The sequence below is a fragment of the Rhinolophus hipposideros genome (genome assembly GCF_964194185.1).
Source record: "Rhinolophus hipposideros genome assembly, chromosome: 17".
NCBI lineage: Eukaryota > Metazoa > Chordata > Mammalia > Chiroptera > Rhinolophidae > Rhinolophus > Rhinolophus hipposideros.
The window spans coordinates 10,334,352-10,355,040 of record NC_138063.1 but is presented as its reverse complement, the minus strand read 5'-3'; the positions used below and the strand labels follow the sequence as shown (position 1 = coordinate 10,355,040).

Here is a 20,689-nt window from a genome sequence, read left to right as displayed (position 1 = left end):
GCCATTCTTCCAGCAAATGCTTTGCAGGGTCATACCAAGTACTGAGGCTGCGGTGTATCAGTGAACAAAATAGGCAGAAATCCTGCCCTTTCGAGCTTCCAGTCTAGAGACAGAGACGCTTCTCAGAACCGTCCACACTTCTCAGTTTGCTGCCATGAAAAGCCAGCGACCTGCAAGGCTCTGCAGGACCTGCTGCCCACCCCGCCCTTACCTTTCTTCCCTCCTTCCAGGTCCCTCCCCTCCCCTGACTGCTCTGCATCTTGTTCCTCAAACACGCCAGGCACATTGCTTTTTAGGACCTTTGCTCTGGCGACTTTCTCTGCCTGTAGTGTTTGTCTTCTAGATAATTCCGTTCGGCTAACTTCCTCAGATACTTCACGTCTAAATGTCACTTTTCAGTGAGCCCCGCCCCGCCGACCGACTTACTTAAGTTACAGCCCCCTACCGTCCCAACAGCCCTGGCCCCCTTTTTCTTTCTCTATCTTTTCCCCCCATAGTACTTACCAATTTTTAACATATAATTTACTTCTTGGGAAGTGCATTTCATGAGGGCGAGGATCTTCACTTTGTATATTGAAGCATATTAAGTGCTTTCCCAGATGAGGAATTGGCAAATAGAAGGTATTCGGTCAACATGTTGAATGAATGAAATGAAAATTACTATGGAACAAATTAAGAAAGGTGTATCAATTTCCTATGGCTGTTTTTAAATTAGCACAACCTCTGTGGCTTATGACAACAGAAGTTTGTTCTCTCCCAGGTCTGGAGGGCAGAAGTCTGAAATCAGGGTGTCAGCAGGGCTGTGCCCCTTTGCAGGCTGCAGAGGAGAACCTCCACCTTGCCTCTTCCGGCTGCTGGCGGCCCCGAGCGTTCCTTAGCTGTGGTGTCTCCACTGCAGCCTCGGCCATGATGGTCATTGTCACTCAGAAGCCTCTTGTCCTCCCATATCAGGATCTGTGTACGTGTATTAGGTCCCACCAATAATCCAGGATAAGCACCTCCTCTTTTGTTATATAAAGTAATATTCACAGATTCCGGATTAGATGCAGACATACCTTTTGGGGGGCCACCATTCAGCCAGTACAGTGTGTTAAGGGAATTCTTTGGTTACAGGAGGAAGACTCATCCCTGGATTACCACCTAGTGTAACACTGAACGCAAGGAAATTCAGAAGACTGTGTTCATCTGTTTTCCGTTTTTACTGACATTTTTATTGAGGTTATATTATTTTTTCTAATCAGACACACACGCACACACAGAAAAGAGCACAAAGGATAGTATTATAATTTCCATGTACTGGCCTCCCCAGTTGTCAGTATATTGGTATAGCTCCTTCATAGCTTCTGTTTTTCTTACAAGGAAATAAACATTATAGATAAACTCCAAATCTCCTATCTTCCCATTCCTATTTCCATTTCCCTCCCTGCCTATCTAGAGGTAATTACTATCATTAATTTATACATGACCAATGTATGGTTTATAGCTTTATTGCCCATGTAACTATTCATACATAATATATGGAGTTGTGTATGAAAAATGTTTTTCATAAGTGGCATTGTACTGTATAGCATTGTACAGCTTGCTTTCTATCAGTCTGGGTTGATACATATGAATCTAGTTGATTCATTTCAGCTGTAGCTCTAAGCAGGAGGTTCTCTCTCTCTCTCTCTCTCTCTCTCTCTCTCTCTCTCTCTCTCCCCGCCCCCCCCCCCCCCCGGAATATAATATATAAGTCCCACAGAAGGCCTTTGATTAGCCTGGTTTGTTTGGATCACTTGCGTGTACGCGTTGGATCGCTGTGTGGGTTCAGCAGATGGGGTCCTCTGAAGGCTCAGCCTGGAGAACATGCCTACCCCTGTGTGGCCAGAGAGTCAACGTACTTCATTGGCTGCTCTCATCAGGATTACATGCATTTGAAGGATTGTTACAGGAAGAAGTAGAAAAAGGATTGCGGGCAGATAAAAACACAGATTTTTACTCGAGTTGCAGCCTTGAGCTTGAACATCATGGTCCCTGGGAAGCCTTCCCTGACTGCTTAGATCACGCCCCGGGCCCTTAGAACCATCCTCGTGTACTCTCGTGACTGCGTTCTCCTTCTGTTAGGTGTCCTGACTCAGGGCACATGTCTTGTTTTACTGCTGGGCCTCAGGAAATATGAGCTCTGGCACACCATTGCACGCTCAACACATATTTTTGAACAAATGATTTGATTGAGTACAACTTTCAGCTTTACTTCCTGCCCAGGAATCCTGTGTGGCTGTGGCATGTTTGCACCTGCCTTTCAGGCCCATTAAATTCTGGCTCTTTTCACATCTTTTGGTTTACATGGATGATTTGTCCCTGTTTGGGATTTTCTTTTTCTTATTTAATGGTGAAAATTCAAGGAAAGATGAAATTGCTAAAATGCAAACCAGACTTCCTTTGTAAAATCTTTTGAGTTGAGCCCTGCCAGGCCTTTTCTATCTCCCTCACCGTCGTCCCCCCCCCCCCGCCCCCCGTTATTCCCTTAGCTTTCATGTGTGCACAGTAATTTCATTCTAACCTCAAACATGCCATCAACAGAATATGTTTTAGCATCGGGAGAATTTGGATTCCAGTGGATGTAAGATGTGGACCATTCTATTTGGAAGTAGTAGTGGTAATGCGAATACTAGCAGTCACCGTTTAGTTAATGCTTTTTCTGTGCCAGGCGTGCAGATATGTCTGTTATGCAGTTGAGAAAACTGGAGCTTGGAGACTCAGTGATCTGCTCAGGATTCTCTCCGCTCCTAAGTGGGGAGCTGAGATGTGATCGCACGCGGACACCAGAGCCTTGCTCCCAAGGACCGTGTTCTGCTGCCTTCTGTAATTAGGAAGGAGACAGCTGGGCTTTGGTAACAGAAGACGACATCAAACTGATCATAGATAGAGCTTTGGGAAAGGTGGAGCATGCGGGGGAGTCAGCCCCGTGCTTAGAACAGTACTCCCAGGCCCTCTTGGAAGAAGGTGCCACGTGTGTGTAAGTGGGGCTGAAGCCGTACACGAGGGCATGAGCGGACGGACACCTTAGCCGGAATATTGGCGAGAGCATTTGAGAGATACCAGCTACCCAGTGCTTTCTCTCTCCACACCATGTTAGTTGGTCCGCAGTCCTGGGACTCTGGCCATGGTAGGGCTCATTTAACCAGGAAGCCTTTGAATATGTGGATAAACATTTGGACATTAAATAAATATTACTTACTGTGTTTCCCCGAAAATAAGACCTAGCCAGGCCATCGGCTCTAATGCGTCTTTTGGAGCAAAAATTAATATAAGACCCAGTCTTATTTTAATATAAGACTGGGTATAATATAATAAAATGTAATAGCGGGTATAATATAATATAATACCAGGTCTTATATTAATTTTTGCTCCAAAAGGCGCATTAGAGCTGATATTCCGGCTAGGTCTTATGATTGGGGAAACACGGTAGAATATGTACATGAAGCAAAACACGGTGCATTTATAAGCATCTCACTGAAACTTTGTGGGAGAAACAAACTTGAAGTTTACAGCAGGCAAACAATGGAATCCGATTATATACTACCTTTATTATTACACATACATGCAAGACTTGTCTTTATTCTTGCTGTTTTAAATCACAATATACAAGGACTTTCATAGGTTCAGTTCTAAATCTTAGTGTCTGTCTCCCAACCCTGTATTTATTCTGACGTCTTGTATTATTTAGCTCTGAATTCTCTTACCATGGATGTTTTCAGGAACATAACCCCTATGGTTGGAGGTGATTGCTGATATCACTAAACCTGATAGGATAATCTGTGCTCTTTGTAACCTGTCTCCCATACTAGGTTACTGTAAATACTTGCCAGGCAAGGACACTGTTTTGTGCTTTTAGAGTCTGTACTTGACTCAGGTCTATACTAAGTAAACCCTCTATTGGTTTATGTTTGGACTCATAATGCTGCTTGCATAGTGTGTGTGTTCCCATCAGGGTTATCTCATTTCTACCCACAGAAAGTTGTTAGAGGACGAATAGATGGAATTAGAATTGAAGTGTGCTTCTGTCCCCCTCCCTCTAGGTTGCGTCACAGCGCATCAGCTCAGTGGACCTCTCGTGTTGTAGCCTGGAACATCTGCCTGCCAACCTCTTCTATAGCCAAGACCTCACTCATCTCAACTTAAAACAGAACTTCTTAAGACAAAATCCCAGTGTACCAACTGCCAGGGGCCTCAATGAACTGCAAAGGTGAGCGTGCAGCAATGGGGAGGGCTGTCAGCTTCTGGTTTGTTCCTGTAATAGTCTGACTGACAAAGCTACAGTGTCTAACGTTTCTCTCTTAGAGGGCAGGATAATAGGACTTTATTAGTGAAGACATTATCAATTCTCATTCTGAAATTGTTTTCAAAGTTCCTGCCTTTGAAATGAATGATTTATGATATTTATTAACTGGACAGATTTGCATTAGAACATTTTTCTTTAAATCACTGCTATTTCTTAACTGATCTACAAATGTGTCTGTGAAAAGTTAATGATGCTTGGTGTGTTACTTCTGAACTACAGAGGTTTGGTCAGATTAAATTCTTTTGAAATATACAAAAGGTGGAGTTTTTTCCCCTATGAAAAAGACGTTTCCTTAGAAATTTAAGAACTGAGGTTTAAATCCATTAACACCATGTGGGTCATCTAGGTGATTAGTGTGTAGCTTTCAAGAGTCACATATCAAATGAATAGGGGTTTGCTCCTTTGTAAATAGAGAGAAGGGACTTTATTTGCACGTATCCAAAACAGATTTAAGAGTTTACCATATTCGTTTCCTTTTCCTTTTTTAGAGCAACGCTCAATCTTGATTCTGTGGTAAATGAAGCCTCTAACACTTATATATTTGTTGTAAATATATGAGACTATAACTTCAGAAGAATATAACTTTTAAATAAATAATCAATTGTTAATTTGTTCTTAAATGACCAGTGATGATCAGAGATTAAACTATGGTAATTAACCATTGTGATTATGTGTTTATGGTTTTTAACATCCAGAAAGAATAATTCAGTGTTTATTATAACTTTGTGCAGATATGTAGGAAAAAAGGGAACATATTTGAATGGTCTTTTCAGATAATTGTGAATATCCTTTTGATACTATACCAAAACTTGACAAGCGATCGTTTCTTAAATGTTAGTTTTAATATGGAATCTAAAACCCTGTCAATGAACTTATTAAATCCTTTTTACATTAGGATCCATTGGCTTTTCTTGCACTTTGAGTGGATCTCTGACCATGCATCATTTTACTGCAGTGTGTATTTTGGAATCCTGGTTTGTTGGGTAGGACAGATATTCCACATGGTAACACATTTCATTATACAATTTGAAGAAGTTACAGTTGTTATTACTGATCTCATCAGGAAAATCTTTACATATTGGAATGTTGTCAAGCTCACTGTGAAAACATTTTCCAAAATTTTAATTTTCAGTTGAAAGCTTGAAGCCTATCCTTGGCAACAACAACTGTCAGTTGTTTTTCCCGAATTGACCTTCTCCCTTCATTGTAGAGAAAATGTCTGCCAAATACCCAAGTCTAAATAACGAGTTTGTCAGTTGTTCTTTCAAGTAAAAGTGCTATTCCATAAACATAGCGAATAGTTTGGCTCACAGCTCAAATAATCGTACAAGTGATCTCCTTGAGATAACCATCGCACTTTAGTATACAGTAGAAGTGCTGTATGTGTACTTCCCATTTTATCACCCAAAAAATAAAGGTCAAGGTGTAACACAAAGAATTTTCATGCATCATGAAGGACATTTTTAAGGAAAACTGGCATTACAAATTTTTAAAAATAATTTTTACTGGATTGCGTTGCAGAGAAGAACTGGGGCAGTTTGGTGCTGCATTGAATTAGTTACATAGGCAGTAAGAATGCCAGTAAGAATATTATGCTTGAGCAATTCCTCATTGTTCCCTGGAGCTGATAAGTACAATGAAAGGAAAGCACAGCCAAATTCTTGAACTTAGGTTTTCATATGCCCCCTGAATTGATAATAGTATTTTTATTGACACTAACTATAATAAAGTTACTACGATTTTTTGCCAAACGGTTACATCATGATTGAGTCTGTTTCTGAGTTTTGAAATTGTTTTGAAATATTTTTGTGTATTTCATAGCAGTATAGGCTTCTGTACTTCCATTATAGAACATCAAGAACTTTACATCATATTATTGAATCTCCGAGTGTTTTCGAACCTAAAGGGGCATTAGTAAGATTTCTGGGTGGCAATCCTGCGCGTTCTCAGGAATTTTTTTCGCCTTCCCGTTCCCGAATCCTGACATATAAACCGTTTTCTGTTCTCCAATATGAATCGTTTCCACAAAGTGACGGCCTATACTACCAAATACCTGAGTTCAAGGAGTCGATTTTCCCGATTTCCCCAGTAACTTTTCTTGGGATTTGGGAACAGAAAAGCGAAAAAAATTCCCAAGAACGGGCGGTAATTCCTGCCCGGAAACCCTAGCGAGAAATAGGAAAAATGTCTAAGAGATACATTGTGAGTAGTACGTTTATTTTCGTTGTGGGTATTTCTGGGTTCAAGGAGCCGATTTTCCCAATTTCCTGACCAACTTTCCTCGGGATTCAGGAATGGGAAAGCGAAAATAATTCACGAGAACGGGCGGGAATTCCCGCCCGGAAACCCTAGGCATTAGAATACATCCAAAGCAGCACTCTCATCTTAGAGATGATACAAATGGAGATGTTGAAAGCCAAATTCAGGTTAACAGTTACCTTCTGGGAGGCAGTTAGGGAATGGTTTGAAGAGGGTTACAACTATATCCATAGTATTTCTTTTTTTTAAATAAACTTTTTTGGGAAATATTGGGGAACAGTGTGTTTCTTCAGGGCCCATCAGCTCCAAGTAGTTGTCCTTCAATCTGGTTGTGGAGGGTGCAGCTCAGCTCAAAGTCCAGTTGCCATGCGGGAATTGAACCGGCGACCTTGTTGTTGAGAGCTCGCACTCCAACCAACTAAGCCATCTGGCCGCCTCCATATTTCTTAAAAAAAAAGAAAAGAAATTAGCCCCAAATATGACAGAAACATTAATCTTTGAAAAGGATAAATACTTGAAACTTGGATGCTCATTATTTTCTGTATTTTTCTATTTGTATCTTTCATAATAATCCAAAAAAAAAAAAAACCCTAAACAAAAAGAAAATCAAAATGCCTCTATATTCAAGGGGAATGTAATGCTTCTAAAGAGCCAGCACTTGTGGACTAAATGAATAGATACGCAAATGGATGGATATTTGTGGCAATGCCTCGATTATTAGTTCTTTCAGTCTCCTGATTGGTCCCCCATATCTATTGTTTCAACTTCTGTAAATATCTTTTCAACCCATCCCCCCTTTCTGCTCCCACCCCCCGCCCTCCACATATGGCCTCTACCAGCTGTCAGAGGAAGCACTTCCCAGCTCTTACCTAGAATATCGCAGGAGCTTGGAGAACTGGTTGTCTTACTGCCATTTTCCTACTGCAGTTCATTCTCTCTAGTTTTCTTGCCTACTGTTTTGTACATTTCTTGGTTTTGTTTTGTTCTGTATTTAAAAAAAATTAAACATTTTCCCCATCAAGCTAATAGCCTATATAGATAAAACAAATTAATTAGCAACAAAACTTAAAATAAAGTGAGGTGCCTAGAACTCCAGCCCCTCTCTACACCAAGTCCTGCTCCCCAGGCAGCCTCCTTGGAGGCTTTTTGCTGTTTTCCCCCATCTTCGAAATATTATGTATATACTACTATTTAAAAATTTTTGGTTCTTGGACATGATATGTTGCCTTATTACTGTGAAGATGGGCGTTTAACTCTTTCACATTGTCACACACACTCCCTTCCCGCCCCCTGCCCTACAGCACATGCGCAAACTGCTGCTTTCCTGCCCTCTCAGCGCGTAGGTATCAATGTTTGGTTGTGTTGAGAGGTGACACTATGTAGAGCACAGAATGATGATTTGCAGGTACGGCACTTAAATGCGGTGATTCATCTCCTTTCTTGTGCTGGCTGGATAGCAGCCTCTCTTTGTCACTTGTGTCCTTTTCCCGTTTCTCTGGTATCCCTGAGCTGCTGACACAACTCTAATGCTGTCTTCACTCCTCGTCTGGGGCCAGAGCCAGCGAGGTCCTTGCTCCCCTAGGCCTGCTGTATAGGTGTTGTCCTGTACTTACCTTTTGTCGCTTTCCGGGTTGTGAGCTTTTCCTCGCTCCTGTGCTGGACCCCGCCCCTGCTTTTCCTGTGTCTTGTGACTTCTTTCTTGGTTTACTCCCTTTTTAATGGAATGTCTTTTAGGATCTTCCTGAGAAAGGGGATAGGGAAGCAAATTTATTAAACACTGGGTATCTGAAAATGTTTTTTCTTTCACACTTGATTGATACCTTGGCTGGCTTCTATAATAGTAAGGAAAACATGTTCCCTCAGAATTTTGAAGCCAGCGTACCATGGTTTTCTAGCTTCTACGGTTGCTATTAAAAAGCATTATCCTTTTCTGATTTTTCTCTGTAGGTGACCTTTTTTCCTCTCTCTCTCTCTCTCTTTTAAACCCCCCCCCCCCAAAGATTTTAGGATCTTCTTTTTATGACACACTTTTTATTTTAGCCACTGTGATGAACACTTGATCGGAAAAAATTTTGTACTTCAGTTCTGGAAAACTTTCTCATTATGTTTTTTTGATAATTTCCTCCCCCCTTTCTTTTTTCTTCCTCTGAATTTCTGTTAGGTGGGGGCTCCTTGTTTCTCCTCTAATTCTCTAATTTAACTATCTCTTTGTCTTAATGTCCTACTTCTTAACAGGTTTTCTCTTGTTTATCTTAACCTTTATGAATTTCTGCTGTCCTTCATTTTCAGAGCTCTGTTTGTTTGTTCGTTTGTTTGTTTTTTAATTTGTGTGCATTTTAATAGCATTCTGTTGTGTGTTTTTCCCCCATGGGTGCATTTCTTCTCTTTCTGAGCACATTTTATTTATTTACTTTCTTTCTTCTTGCACTGTCTTTATTTCTTTTTTTCCAGTTTGTATAGATATCTGATTTTTATGTTACTAATTTGACTTTACTATTTGGTGATTTCCTCTCTGTTTCTAGTTAATGGTGAGCCACTGAAACGAATTGGATTCCTTGGCCTGTGGTCAGGGCTTCTCCACCATACAGGTTCACTGCTACGGGTGGGCCTTATGTTTTGGTTGGGGAACTTCCAAAGACAGTATCTGTGGATCTTTTCCCCGGGGCGCGTCAGTTTTACGGGAGAGGTATCCTTTGGTCTTCTGCCTGGGTAGTGCATGCCAAGATTCAGAGAGCTGAGTGTGGAAGAGAGCTGGAGTCTCAAGGCTTAGTTGTGGATGTTTATTTGATCCCCCTGTTTGCAGAACAGTGTTTTCTACTATGCCTGATGTCTTTGAGCCAGGAACTCTTTGGTTCATTTTTTTCCGGGGAATAAACTCTCCTGCCGGAATTGGGGAAAGGATGGGATCTAACACCTCTTTATATAACCTTTTGAAAGGCTTTTTGTAGAAGTATAACAAAAACATAGAAAAGGCACAAGTATGAGTAAAATATGATGGGTCTACAAAGTGAACACATCCATATAACGAGTAGCAGTATTGAGAAGTAGACGTTTACTGCAGCAGAGGTTTCTGTTTTGTTTCTCCTGCTGTAAGCAAGGGGGGATAGGCCGAAGGGACTTGGTGTGTGAGGCTCAGCACCTGGCGACTGCTGTGTTGCTTTGGAAAAAACTATGCTTTAAGCCAGTTTCCTTTTCACCATATACTACTATGAGATTTTCGTCCCCCACCCACATTATCCAAGAAAGATTTTATTGGGAAGTCAGTCTTCAAAGTAATAAGCGTGTAAGTATACGTGCACATGTGCACACATATTTAATGCTAGGAATTGGTATTCTGTATTTTACAAAGTCATATTTATGCTTCAAACAGCATTAATGTAGTTCTTTTAGATTTATACAATTAGTATGTAGTTTTGAGAATATGCCATTTATGTTATTGCTTATTTTTATTTGTTATGCTTAAGGAATGTGTGCTAATCTCAAGTGTGTGTTTCACAGGGAACATGTTAGAAAGGTCCCAGAGGATAATTTATTTTTAAGTTTTTACCTAAGTCTCAAGAAATGAATGTTTAGATAGATATCCAGGGGGAAATTTTTTAAGTACAATGCAATTATAACACGTGGGAGTTGTGAGACTTTTTCTCTTAAGCACATATCCCCTTAATTTTTCTTCCTATTGCAAATTCTCACTTTAAACAAATGAGTTACTTTCACAGGACATTTAAATTGGTATTTGCAGCAGCATTCTAAATCTGGAACGATGGCATGCTGATGTACACACACACACAGGTCAGCAATTTCAGAGGAAAAACATTGTTCTTGGAACTACCACTGTTTGTTTTTCCTTTATTGGAACTCTTCAAGTTAGTTTATAGAGGAGAGGCAAAATCAGTAATTTTGGGTAGTTTTAATGGGTTCTTTTCTGATTCTGTATGTCACTAATAATTATAATGCATTATTTACCTCTATCTATGTTATTAGTATTTCACTTATATTAACTATATCTCTATTTAGATGACCCAGATGGTATTAGTACCAAGATTGTTATTATTTGCAATGGTGAATTGTTTTTAATAAAAGTTTCTTTGTAAAGTCAGTGAAGGTGACAACTTTTTGCCCATTTAAATTCAAGGAATATAACTTTCTTTCCCATGTCTTAATTTTATTGTTTTTAATACTGTATCAAAGCAGTGTGAACTTATTTGTGCTAAATTATATTGGTGTTGAAACATTTTGCTGTACTGACAAATTCAGCTCTTTTAAATTTATCATTTATTAAAGGTTCATGGGTGGAATATTGCATTGAAGGACCCAGAGTTTGTGAGGCATCATAGAGCAGAGAGTTCTTTCATGGTCAAGTCCAGCACACGTTTACAAACAGCAATGGAGAAAACGAACTCGAAAGCAGTGTTTGATAGTAATGCTTCTTATATCTGTGTTCCTGGTAGCTTTGTCCATGGGATTTAGAAAGTTTGCCACTTAAGTTGAACTTAAATGTCTTCATTTTAGCTCACTTTAACTTAGCAATCACTTCTATCTACCACTTTTAGAGATAAGCCTATATTTTAATAAGTATTTGACAAGTTGATGATAATTAAAATCCACACACTTAAATTGTTTAATTGTATGCAATTGGAAATTACACAAATTATAAAATAATTACTATCAGAAATTGGTTATGTTTCAGTTGTGTTTGATGGCTGGTGGTTATTCATCACTTTCATTCATTAATACAGCAAGTGAATCTGCTTTCCAGCTCTTGATAGTTGTATGTGAATTGGTCTAGAGAAACAAAGCTATCATGGTAGAGGGTCCCAGCAAGTTCTAGGAATCAAGCTACTCTTTTTATAGGGGGATTACTAGCTTCAATTTCAGTAGTAGTTGGTATTTCAAATTACTTGATAAATCATGTGTGTCTTTAGCTCTGTAGAATTATTAATGTGCTTTTACCGTATGTAATTCTGAAATAGGCAATAAATAAATAAAATAAGTAAGTAAATAAATAAATAAATGGAGATGTACCACCATCAGCTTTTTACTAACATTCTCCCTTGAATACTGAATTTTGTTGTTGTTTTGTTGCTATTGTCCCTTCACAGTTTCACAATATTTTATGCACTATAGTTAAAGAGCATATTTTTATAAAGATATAATACCTAGGAATAGCAGTATTGCCTTCACTTTTAAATATTTGAGGTTCCATTTAATTTTTGCCTGAGTGATTCACAGTGTAGATAAGGAAAGACTCGACTTCATCCTGTCACCTTTATTACTTACTGTGTTTCCCTGAAAAGAAGACCGGGTCTTATATTAATTTTTGCTCCAAAAGATTCATTAGGGCATATTTTCAGGGGATGTCTTATTTTTTCATGTACAACAATCTACATTTATTCAAATAAAAACAGTCATGTCATTTTCTTCTGGAACATCGTCATAACGTTCTAAATGCGGCTGTCTGGCTGACGATCTTAACTAGGACTTATTTTCCGGGTAGGTCTTATTTTTGGGAAACATGGTAACTGTTTTCTGTATTCATCATGTTTACTCTGCCTGGCTTTGAATTCCTAGAGGGCAGGAGTCAATTCTTCCTCAGAGGGAGGACCTATTGCCAGGTGTTGGCAAATGAATACATGTGTGAGTGAATGGGGATGGGGATTGTCTTTTTCAACTCTGTGTTAAGTATACCCCACTTCTTGGAAAAAGGTATTTGTAGCAACTTGTAGGAGGAAATGAGACTGGTACTTTATCATTCATTATATTTCTCTTTGGTTGAAGGAAAGATGAGAAAACAGCCTGCATAGTGAGATGATTCAGAAAACATTACATAGAAGAAGACTTGCAACAAAGAATTTGAAGTTGGAAAAGGAGACATTAGCTTTAAAATGGATAGTATGATATTGGAGTTTCTAAAAAAAAAAAAAAAAATCTATGGGTCTCTTCGTCATTCTGTAAACATACCTCACATTCACCTTACAAGGAATGTGCCGCTCCTAACTTTTTATCTGCCAAACCCAGGCTCCACCTCATGAATCCTCCCTACCCTTCAGAGCATATTTGTAATGACTTTTGTTTCTTGAAACTTTTGGTTATTTCAATTTCATGTGACCCTTTATTGTTCTGAATTGTTAGCTTTCTTTGCACTTCATGCACTTATCAGTTATACCTTTGAGAGTAAAGATGAGGTTTCCTTAATCTTTGTATCCCTCCCCCCAATAGCTAGCTAGGAGATACAGATATATATACAGAGAGAGAGAGACAGAGAGACAGAGAGAGAGAGCGCGCCTTACTGAATGTTTGTTGGTTGTCCTACCACCAATGATAATCAAAAGAATATGATCCTAAAACTTTCAGAAGAGAGCATCCAAAAATGCTTTGAATGGTGGAACCACTTCGTATATTTAGCACTCAAGGTGACTATTTTAAAGGGACAGTAGTCATTTAGAATGACCGTTGATCTGTTACATTATATTTTATGGTACCTAGAGATCAATTTCAAGAAATTTAGGAGTGAATAGGTAGTGATCAAGCCTTACAGGCTATGGTCTGAGTATAATGTTATGTACAATAAGGTAAAGATTACCTTTGGGTCAAGGAGAGAGTGAATTAAAGACTTAAAGGAAAGAAGTGATTTGAGCTCTGATTAGATGTGAAATTTGTTTTAGCTGAAAAGAGTAAAAGAGATGGGGGGTGTGGATTTTTCAAATGGGAAAACAGTGGGAGAAGGAATGAAGTTGAGTAGGGTGTGAAAGTATGTGGGTGTAATAGAATGAAAGTTATGAAAAAATGAGATTGAAAAACTCATAATTATGCTTGGCATTTATTAAGTACCTTTCTTATTAGAAAACTTGATTTTCCACCTTTTTAATCCCCATGGAGTAGAAAACAAATGACCTTATTTCCTACTCTGTTCTTTCAGGGATCTGGCATTGCAGAGCTGCAAAGTTACTCATGTTAATTACTTATCCATACCAAAAGTTCACATTTCCAGGTTTTTATAGAGATTTTAAATTTTTGTTTTTTCTCAGTAATTCCTGAAAACTCACTTTAAGTGGAAATAGTGATGATTCATTAACATAGTGGAATCAAGAGGAGCAAGCTGAAATATTTTGCAGTTCATCTGCCAGACTTAAACTGCAGTACTTAGAACAATTTCAGCTTCTTTGAAGATGCCGTACCATATAAAAAAGATTACAAGTGAACAAGAGCTTTCCACTGCCGAAGAACGCATATAGCCGATGTATTCAAGAAGAAACAGTGCAAGTGCTGCTCGGGGATAGAGATAACCTTGGGGAGGAATTTCCACCGCCAGGGCTGGAGGGGCCTGCCAGATGTGTGAGGAATTTCATGTTGTATGTATGGAATGCCCTTCTCTCAGTTAACTCTTCCCAACACTGGAAGTTCCTTTCTTATACAGCTTTGCTTTCAAATGGAATTTTGATCCTCTTGGGAAGCTTTCCATTTCACACAATGCCCATTTTCCTTCCCTGAGCCTTTGATCAAAGGAAAGCCTTTACTTGGTGCTTGGGGCGCCGAGAGATTGTGTAGCCTTTGGTCCTCTCCTTGGCATCCACTCCTAACCTCATTTCTGGCAATAATAGCCTATTTTATTCTTCCCTCATACAGCACATTTAAAAGGAGTGTGGGGAGATGGGGGGGAAGCTTGGAAAGAAACAAAAGATTTATTTATCAGCCAGACTGTACTAAATTACAGTTTGCCCTATTGACTTCTTGGGGTCCTTTAAGCTGTTCTTTAACTTTTTCCCCCCACGTAAATAAAAAGCAGGGCAGGATCTTCGGGAGGCTTGGCTTGATTCCAATGAGACTGTTGTATTCTGGCCAATTCCATTCTCCTGTTTGTTTTCGTTGAGCTCTTTGCTGTATTCTCTAAGCTTTGACTTAACTGTAAGAGTTTAATGTTCCACACATTATTTGTAGATATTTGCCATTCTGAGTGGTAACACACTTTTCACTCTATGTAGCTCTTAGGGGACAGTGATAAGCATACAGTGAAAGGACCAAGAGATGCTTATTTTGTGGTTGTGGAGGGCGAAGTGTCATTGTAACATGGAAGTTGAGAACATGGTTACCGTCATTACTGATGACTTCTGAAGTAACTAGTTGCCTGTGTGAGAACACTGATAGAAACCAGCAATGTCCTTCTTTCTCCCTTTATTCTTTGCCTGTGTCAGACAGACCCAGCCAACTCTGGAGCTCCTTCTAACAACTCACGTGTCACTTGTGAAAATTAAGGGCCCACGAGAGTTTCTGTGTGTCCTAAGAGTGTCTGTAATTTTGATGTCACTCACCATGGTCTCCAGAGTAACAGGGCCTTGAACAGGAGGAGCTCTAGTCATGCCTGTCGTCATTTCCCCATGGGTGGGTTAGGATGCTGCTGCTAGAGCTGGCAGGATATTGACTGACCTCTCTAAAGTAGGGTACACCCATCCCTCCCTGGTGAGGTCTTTGGGAAAGATAATTAACATGATAACCTTAGGAAAAAGTCTGACTTACCAAACAGTTGTTTCTTTCCTACAGTTTAAAACTTTCTGACAGAATGCATGCTGCGTTCACCCCACATAGCCGTGTGTGTGTGTGTGTGTGTGTGTGTGTGTAGTGCAGCAATGGGAAGAGATGTTATCTGATTTATGTGATATACAAATATCCATCCTAGGATATGGATAGGAAAGATTATTTCACTCCCTTATTCAAAATTTTTAATAGGTAGAAAGCATTGTCTTCATCTGATTCTCAAGGTGCTCTGATGAGTTTCTAAGCATGCTTTGGAAACACAGGAGTTCTTTGCCTAGTAATATAGTTTCCTGTTGCCTGATTACACCCTGGAGTTTTTGCCCTCCAAAGCAGTGTTTCTGACAATGTGATCCATGACATGCTTACATCATGATCACCTGGGGTGTTTAGGAAACAGACACGCCTGGTTTCCATCCTAGACCTGCTCCATCAGTACCTCTGGTGATGGGGCCCAGGGATCTGCATTTTTAATGATTCATGCTCAGGCATGAGAAGCAGTCACGTCACCCTGTTCTCTCTGAATGGTCTCTCTCCCAGTCCCCGGACTTGCCTGTTGTATTCTGTTCAGATCCTTTAGATAAAAGGGAATTTTCTCTCTTCTTTAAGGACTCATGGTATTATTTTTTTTCAGTATGTTTTCATCTTCTACTTTATATTATAGCGGCTTTGCTCCCAAACTGTTTCAAGTTCCTGGAGGGTGAGAACCATGCCTAATTCACTTTTGTATGCCTCACACACCTCTGTGCATAAGAACTCAGGAAATGTTTCATGAATGTGTGGTTCAGTCCTAGGATTAGACTGTTTTTTTATACCTAGTAAACTTTTTGGTGTTGGGTTTTTCCTTTTTAACTACCAGATATGGTTGGTCTATTTGTGATGTGAACATAAGCTACTCACATCTAAGCACATTTTCATGACATAATTATTTTCTCTGGCTTTAGCTTATGCTCCTTTCTCCTTTGATAATCTAATATCCTTGATAGAGAGATTATCTGGTTTTCATTTTTATATGTCCTTGTGTGACTCAACTGGGATTTTATCCAAGGATACTATGTGGATCTTCTTCCTTTTGGTTTGAAAAGAGGGATGGAAATAGCAATCTATCTTCTTCCTTTTACAGAAATCTTTTTACATATTTGTGAGATTATGTCACAAAAATGGCCGTCTGAGGAGTGCCTCTTGAAATCTCCCCTGAAAGTTATAACAAATTGAACAGCTATAATTTAACAAAGGATAACCTAAGCGACATACATTTTTGTTATTTCTCCTAGTGTGGTGGTTAATATTAAACATGTCTTGAATAGTATTGTAATTAAATTGGCTAACTATGGCAGATACGTTGAAATGAAAAAAAAAATGTAGTCATGGATAAATTGAGTACAGAATCCATTTCGTAAGAGAGATAACTGTAACATGATAACATTTCTTGTTTGTCTTTTTGATCATTATATTGCCAATTTAGAAAAGAATCAGAAAATGGAAGATTTATGCTGCTTATGACTCACTGTTTTCATGGATTAGTGCAGGGTTACTGTAGATCTAATTACTTCTATTTCCACATAATTGGTGTCTTAGGATTTGGAGTTGCTTTCTGTATAATATACTTAATAGATTCATGAAAGCCTGCTCCTGCATACCCCGTCCCCTCTCCTATATTGACTGTTGTGTCTATTTAATTCAGCCTAGGGTCTGGTACAAAGTAAAGAACCAATAAGTGCCCCCTGTTTGAATTATTTTAAAAGAGAGATTAAAATAAAATTTTCTGTCTTTAGGGAATGCTTTAATTTGCCTTTGCAGCAATATGTCCATTATAATTATTGCCAACATTGAGTGTTCTCTATTTCCTTGATTATTATTTTGGAAAAATTATGTCTGTCAGCTGTAGCTTTGGTATACTTATTCTGCTTTGTAACATCTGCAGCAGTTCTTAAGAAAATGTTACTCAAATCCTTTTGTGGATGTAAATTTTCATTTTTATCCAATATGCATGTGTTTATTTTTGTTTTCTAGTCATATGAGAAGACGATATGCTTATTTTGCTTATATGGAGAGTCATTTATGGTGATTAGGATTAAGGTGGAATGGTTTCTGTTTATTTTTGGCTCAAGTGTTGAGAAGCTGGTCATGTGCCACATTAGCATTTGTGCAGGCTGAACCGCCCAGAAGACCCTGGCAGGTGCTAACGGGAAGGAGGCTGGTGGACTGCTCTTGGAACAGAACAGCATACATGAGTTCATGTGGACTCATTTCAGGAGTCGTAAAGGGACAACAGGAAAAAAGAACGCTGTACCAAGAAATAGAGAAGTCACCCATGAGAGTTCAGTTCCAGGGCAGTACAGTCTGGGGGTGTGGAGAGCAGTGTGAGAGCTAAAAGGAGTTGACTCATGCCTTCTGAAGCGTAGGTGTTCCCAGCAGTTTTGATGCAGGCCCAACCATTTCTCATGCTACCACAACCACAGACAAGTCCAGGAGGAACACAGGTGTTTTCTTTCCTCTGCATCCAAGAGAGAGAAGTCTTCTGCACGTTGTTTTAAGGAGTGCGGAGAAGATAAATCAAGCAAGTTATTGACCAATGTCTCTTTTATTCATTGACTGAACTAAGGCTTCTTGTGAGTAAGTGCATTCAATACACATTTGTAAAAAAATTCTTTGATACCGTTCTTGAGATTTGTCCTTCTAAAGATAAAAAGCTGCTCGGTCAAACGAATCACTTTATTAAAGCATTTTACCAGCTCAAAACTATAAGGAGGGTTCCTAGGAAGAACAAAAACGTAGGCACTTGATTTTATAAATTGTCTTGGAAAAAAACGAAGAAGAAACAGAAAATAAATGTGACTTCAGTTTACCTAAGTTTTTTTCTTTGTCTGTTTTCTTTGAACAGCACCAACCTTTCTCTTTTTGTTCTCTCTTCCCCTAGTGTACTATGAAACTTATTTAAATGGACTGGATATTGAAAAGGATGATTTATTTAATAAGTGGTATTGGCATAATTAGTTACCAGAAGAAAAATAATTAGACCGCTACTCAACATTATATGTAAAAATAAATGTCAGGTGAAATAAAGATCTGGGTTTAAAAAATAAAATACATAAATAGTAGGAGGAAATAGGAGAACGTTTATACCACTTTGGGTGGAATAAGAGGACCTTTTCAAGCAAGGTGAAAAACATAGGCTCCATAAAGGCAAGTGTTGCCAAATTTGAGCAAATAAAAATTAATGTGTGGGAAAAATCACCATTGGCAGAGTGGGAAAAGCAAAACCCTAAGCTGGGAGTGTCGTGTGACACAGATACAACAGTGTGTGGCACATAGTATTCAGGGACGCCCCCCAAGTTGGTAAGTCAAAGATGAGCAGCCCAGTAGAAACATGGGCAGAGCATACGAATGTGTGTTTCAGAGCAGATGAACTTCACTGATAAACTGAAACGGCCTGATGTCTATCACTTTTTGCCCGCCGGAGTAGCAGCCATGGAAAGGTGCGGATGCAATCTAGTGAGGGCATGGTGACTACAACTTCTTGGGAATTTTGCAGTACAGATTATAATTTAAATTGTATATACTCTTGGACCAATCCATTATGTTTTTAGAAATACAGGTTCACAGTCCTTTATCTAAAACCCTGAGGCCAATTGTATTTCAGATTTCAGAGGTGTATAGATTGTTGAAGATAATACAGTACATATACTGTATATTATACTTCCAGCAAGGTTGGCGACGTAAGCAAACACATTCCATATTTCTAAAGCACTCCATAAGCAAACACATTTATATTTGTAAAGAGAACAAATGAATATTCACATCAGTTTAGGTCAGCTTTTACCGCCCCATGGATCAATGAAAAATCTGAGTTTTCAGAGCCTGTTGGATTCAGAATTATGGGTAAGGCATCAGGCCCCCCTAAATATTGCAAAATAAAATCATTGATGTAGAAATGGATATGCTGAATTTTAACAGCATAAAAAATTCCTAATGTCAGTGGAGGGATGGAATAAATTGTGGTACATTTGCACTCTGTATTATGCAGCTGTCAAAAGAGTGAGTTAGATTTTTATGTACTGACTCAGAAAGATGTTTTATTTGTATTAGATGAGAAAAGAAATTGTAAAAGAAATGTGTGTGGTGTAAGCCCTCTCAAAAAATAGGTAGGGAGGTTATTGCCTATTTATGCATGTACGTGTTTTTTAAGGAAGAACAGTTTTGGAAAGTATATGAGGTGTGATCAAACAACACAGTGGATGTTTAAATAAAAAGAAATTTATTATAGTAAAAGACACATTGCCATTAATCCCCCTCGCTTTGAACACACTTACTCCATCATTCTTGCCACTTTTTGAAGCAGTTCTGGAAGTCCTCTTTCGTGAGTGTCTTTAGTTGTGCTTTCATGGCTGCCTCGATGTCCTGAATCATTTTGACTTTGGGGAAGAGCCAGAAGTCACACAGTACCAGATCCCATGAATAAGGTGGATGAGGACACACCGTAATGTTTTTATTTGACAGAAATTGCCATACCAGAAGTGATGTGTGACACGGAGAGTTATGATGATGGAAGATGAAACCTTTTGCCCATTTCATTCATGTTAATGCATTGTTTGTGATCCGTGATTTATGGCACACTTTAAAGCACAACTTCTCTCAACCATAGCTCACACCCTGACTGCACCGAACAAGTTGAAACTTGTCATGCACTGTTACTAAGGTTCAATGCACTGCTTCCGGTATTGAAGATCCCTGTGTTTCCATTGGATGGCACTCGGCATCAACATTCACCGTATTTTGTGATCACAACAGAAAAACTCCATACATCGCTTCTGGTATACTGCAATTTCTGTCAAATAAAAACATGGTGTGTCCTCATCCATCCTATTCACTGGATCTGGCATCATGCAACTTCTGGCTCTTCCCCAAAGTCAAAATGACCATGAAAGGTAAACATTTTGAATCGATTCAGGACATCAGGGCAGCCGTGACAGCGCAACCAAAGACACTCACAAAAGAGGACTTACAGAACTGCTTCAGAAAGTGGCAAGAATGGTGGGATAAGTGTTCAAAGCAAAGGGGAGTATTTTGAGGGCGATTAATGGCAATGTGTCTTTTACAGTTAATATATATTTTTTTAATTTAAACAATTACCATATTTTCTGATCACACCTCATATACCACACTCTTGACACTGGTTATCTCAGGAGGATGGAGTTTGAAAAGAAGCTGGAGAGAGAACTTTTTTTTATATGCTCCTGTAGTTTGACTTGTTAGAATGAGCGTGTATTATTTTGGTAATCAAATAAAATCAGTCTTTCCCTTAAAAGTTAATATACTGACAGCCTGGTACTACTCCACTAAGTTGCATCCATTCTGAACCATTATTAGGGAGCCTGCTTTTCACAATTAATAGAAAGCAGGGGACTAAGCCCAAAGCTAGGCTTACAACAACAGCAGATCCTTCATTACTTAATACGGAAGCCTAATAATTTCCAAAGTGCATTAGCATGTCCCCACACAAGGAAAAAACATGGACTGTTACTATGAAACGGAAACCCAGTAACCCAGGGAATCTTTTTTTTAATTGACCCACTTGTG

The 20,689-nt window shown here is 39.0% G+C and overlaps 1 protein-coding gene across 1 annotated transcript in view; it reads left to right on the top strand.

Annotated features, from left to right (window-relative positions):
• PHLPP1 (PH domain and leucine rich repeat protein phosphatase 1) overlaps positions 1 to 20,689 on the top strand; it is a 178,887-nt gene that overhangs the window by 98,878 nt on the left and 59,320 nt on the right. The window contains exon 4 of the mRNA XM_081078097.1: positions 4,062 to 4,228. Coding sequence (XP_080934223.1) covers positions 4,062 to 4,228 — 167 coding nt within the window. The remainder of the gene's footprint in view (positions 1 to 4,061; positions 4,229 to 20,689) is intronic.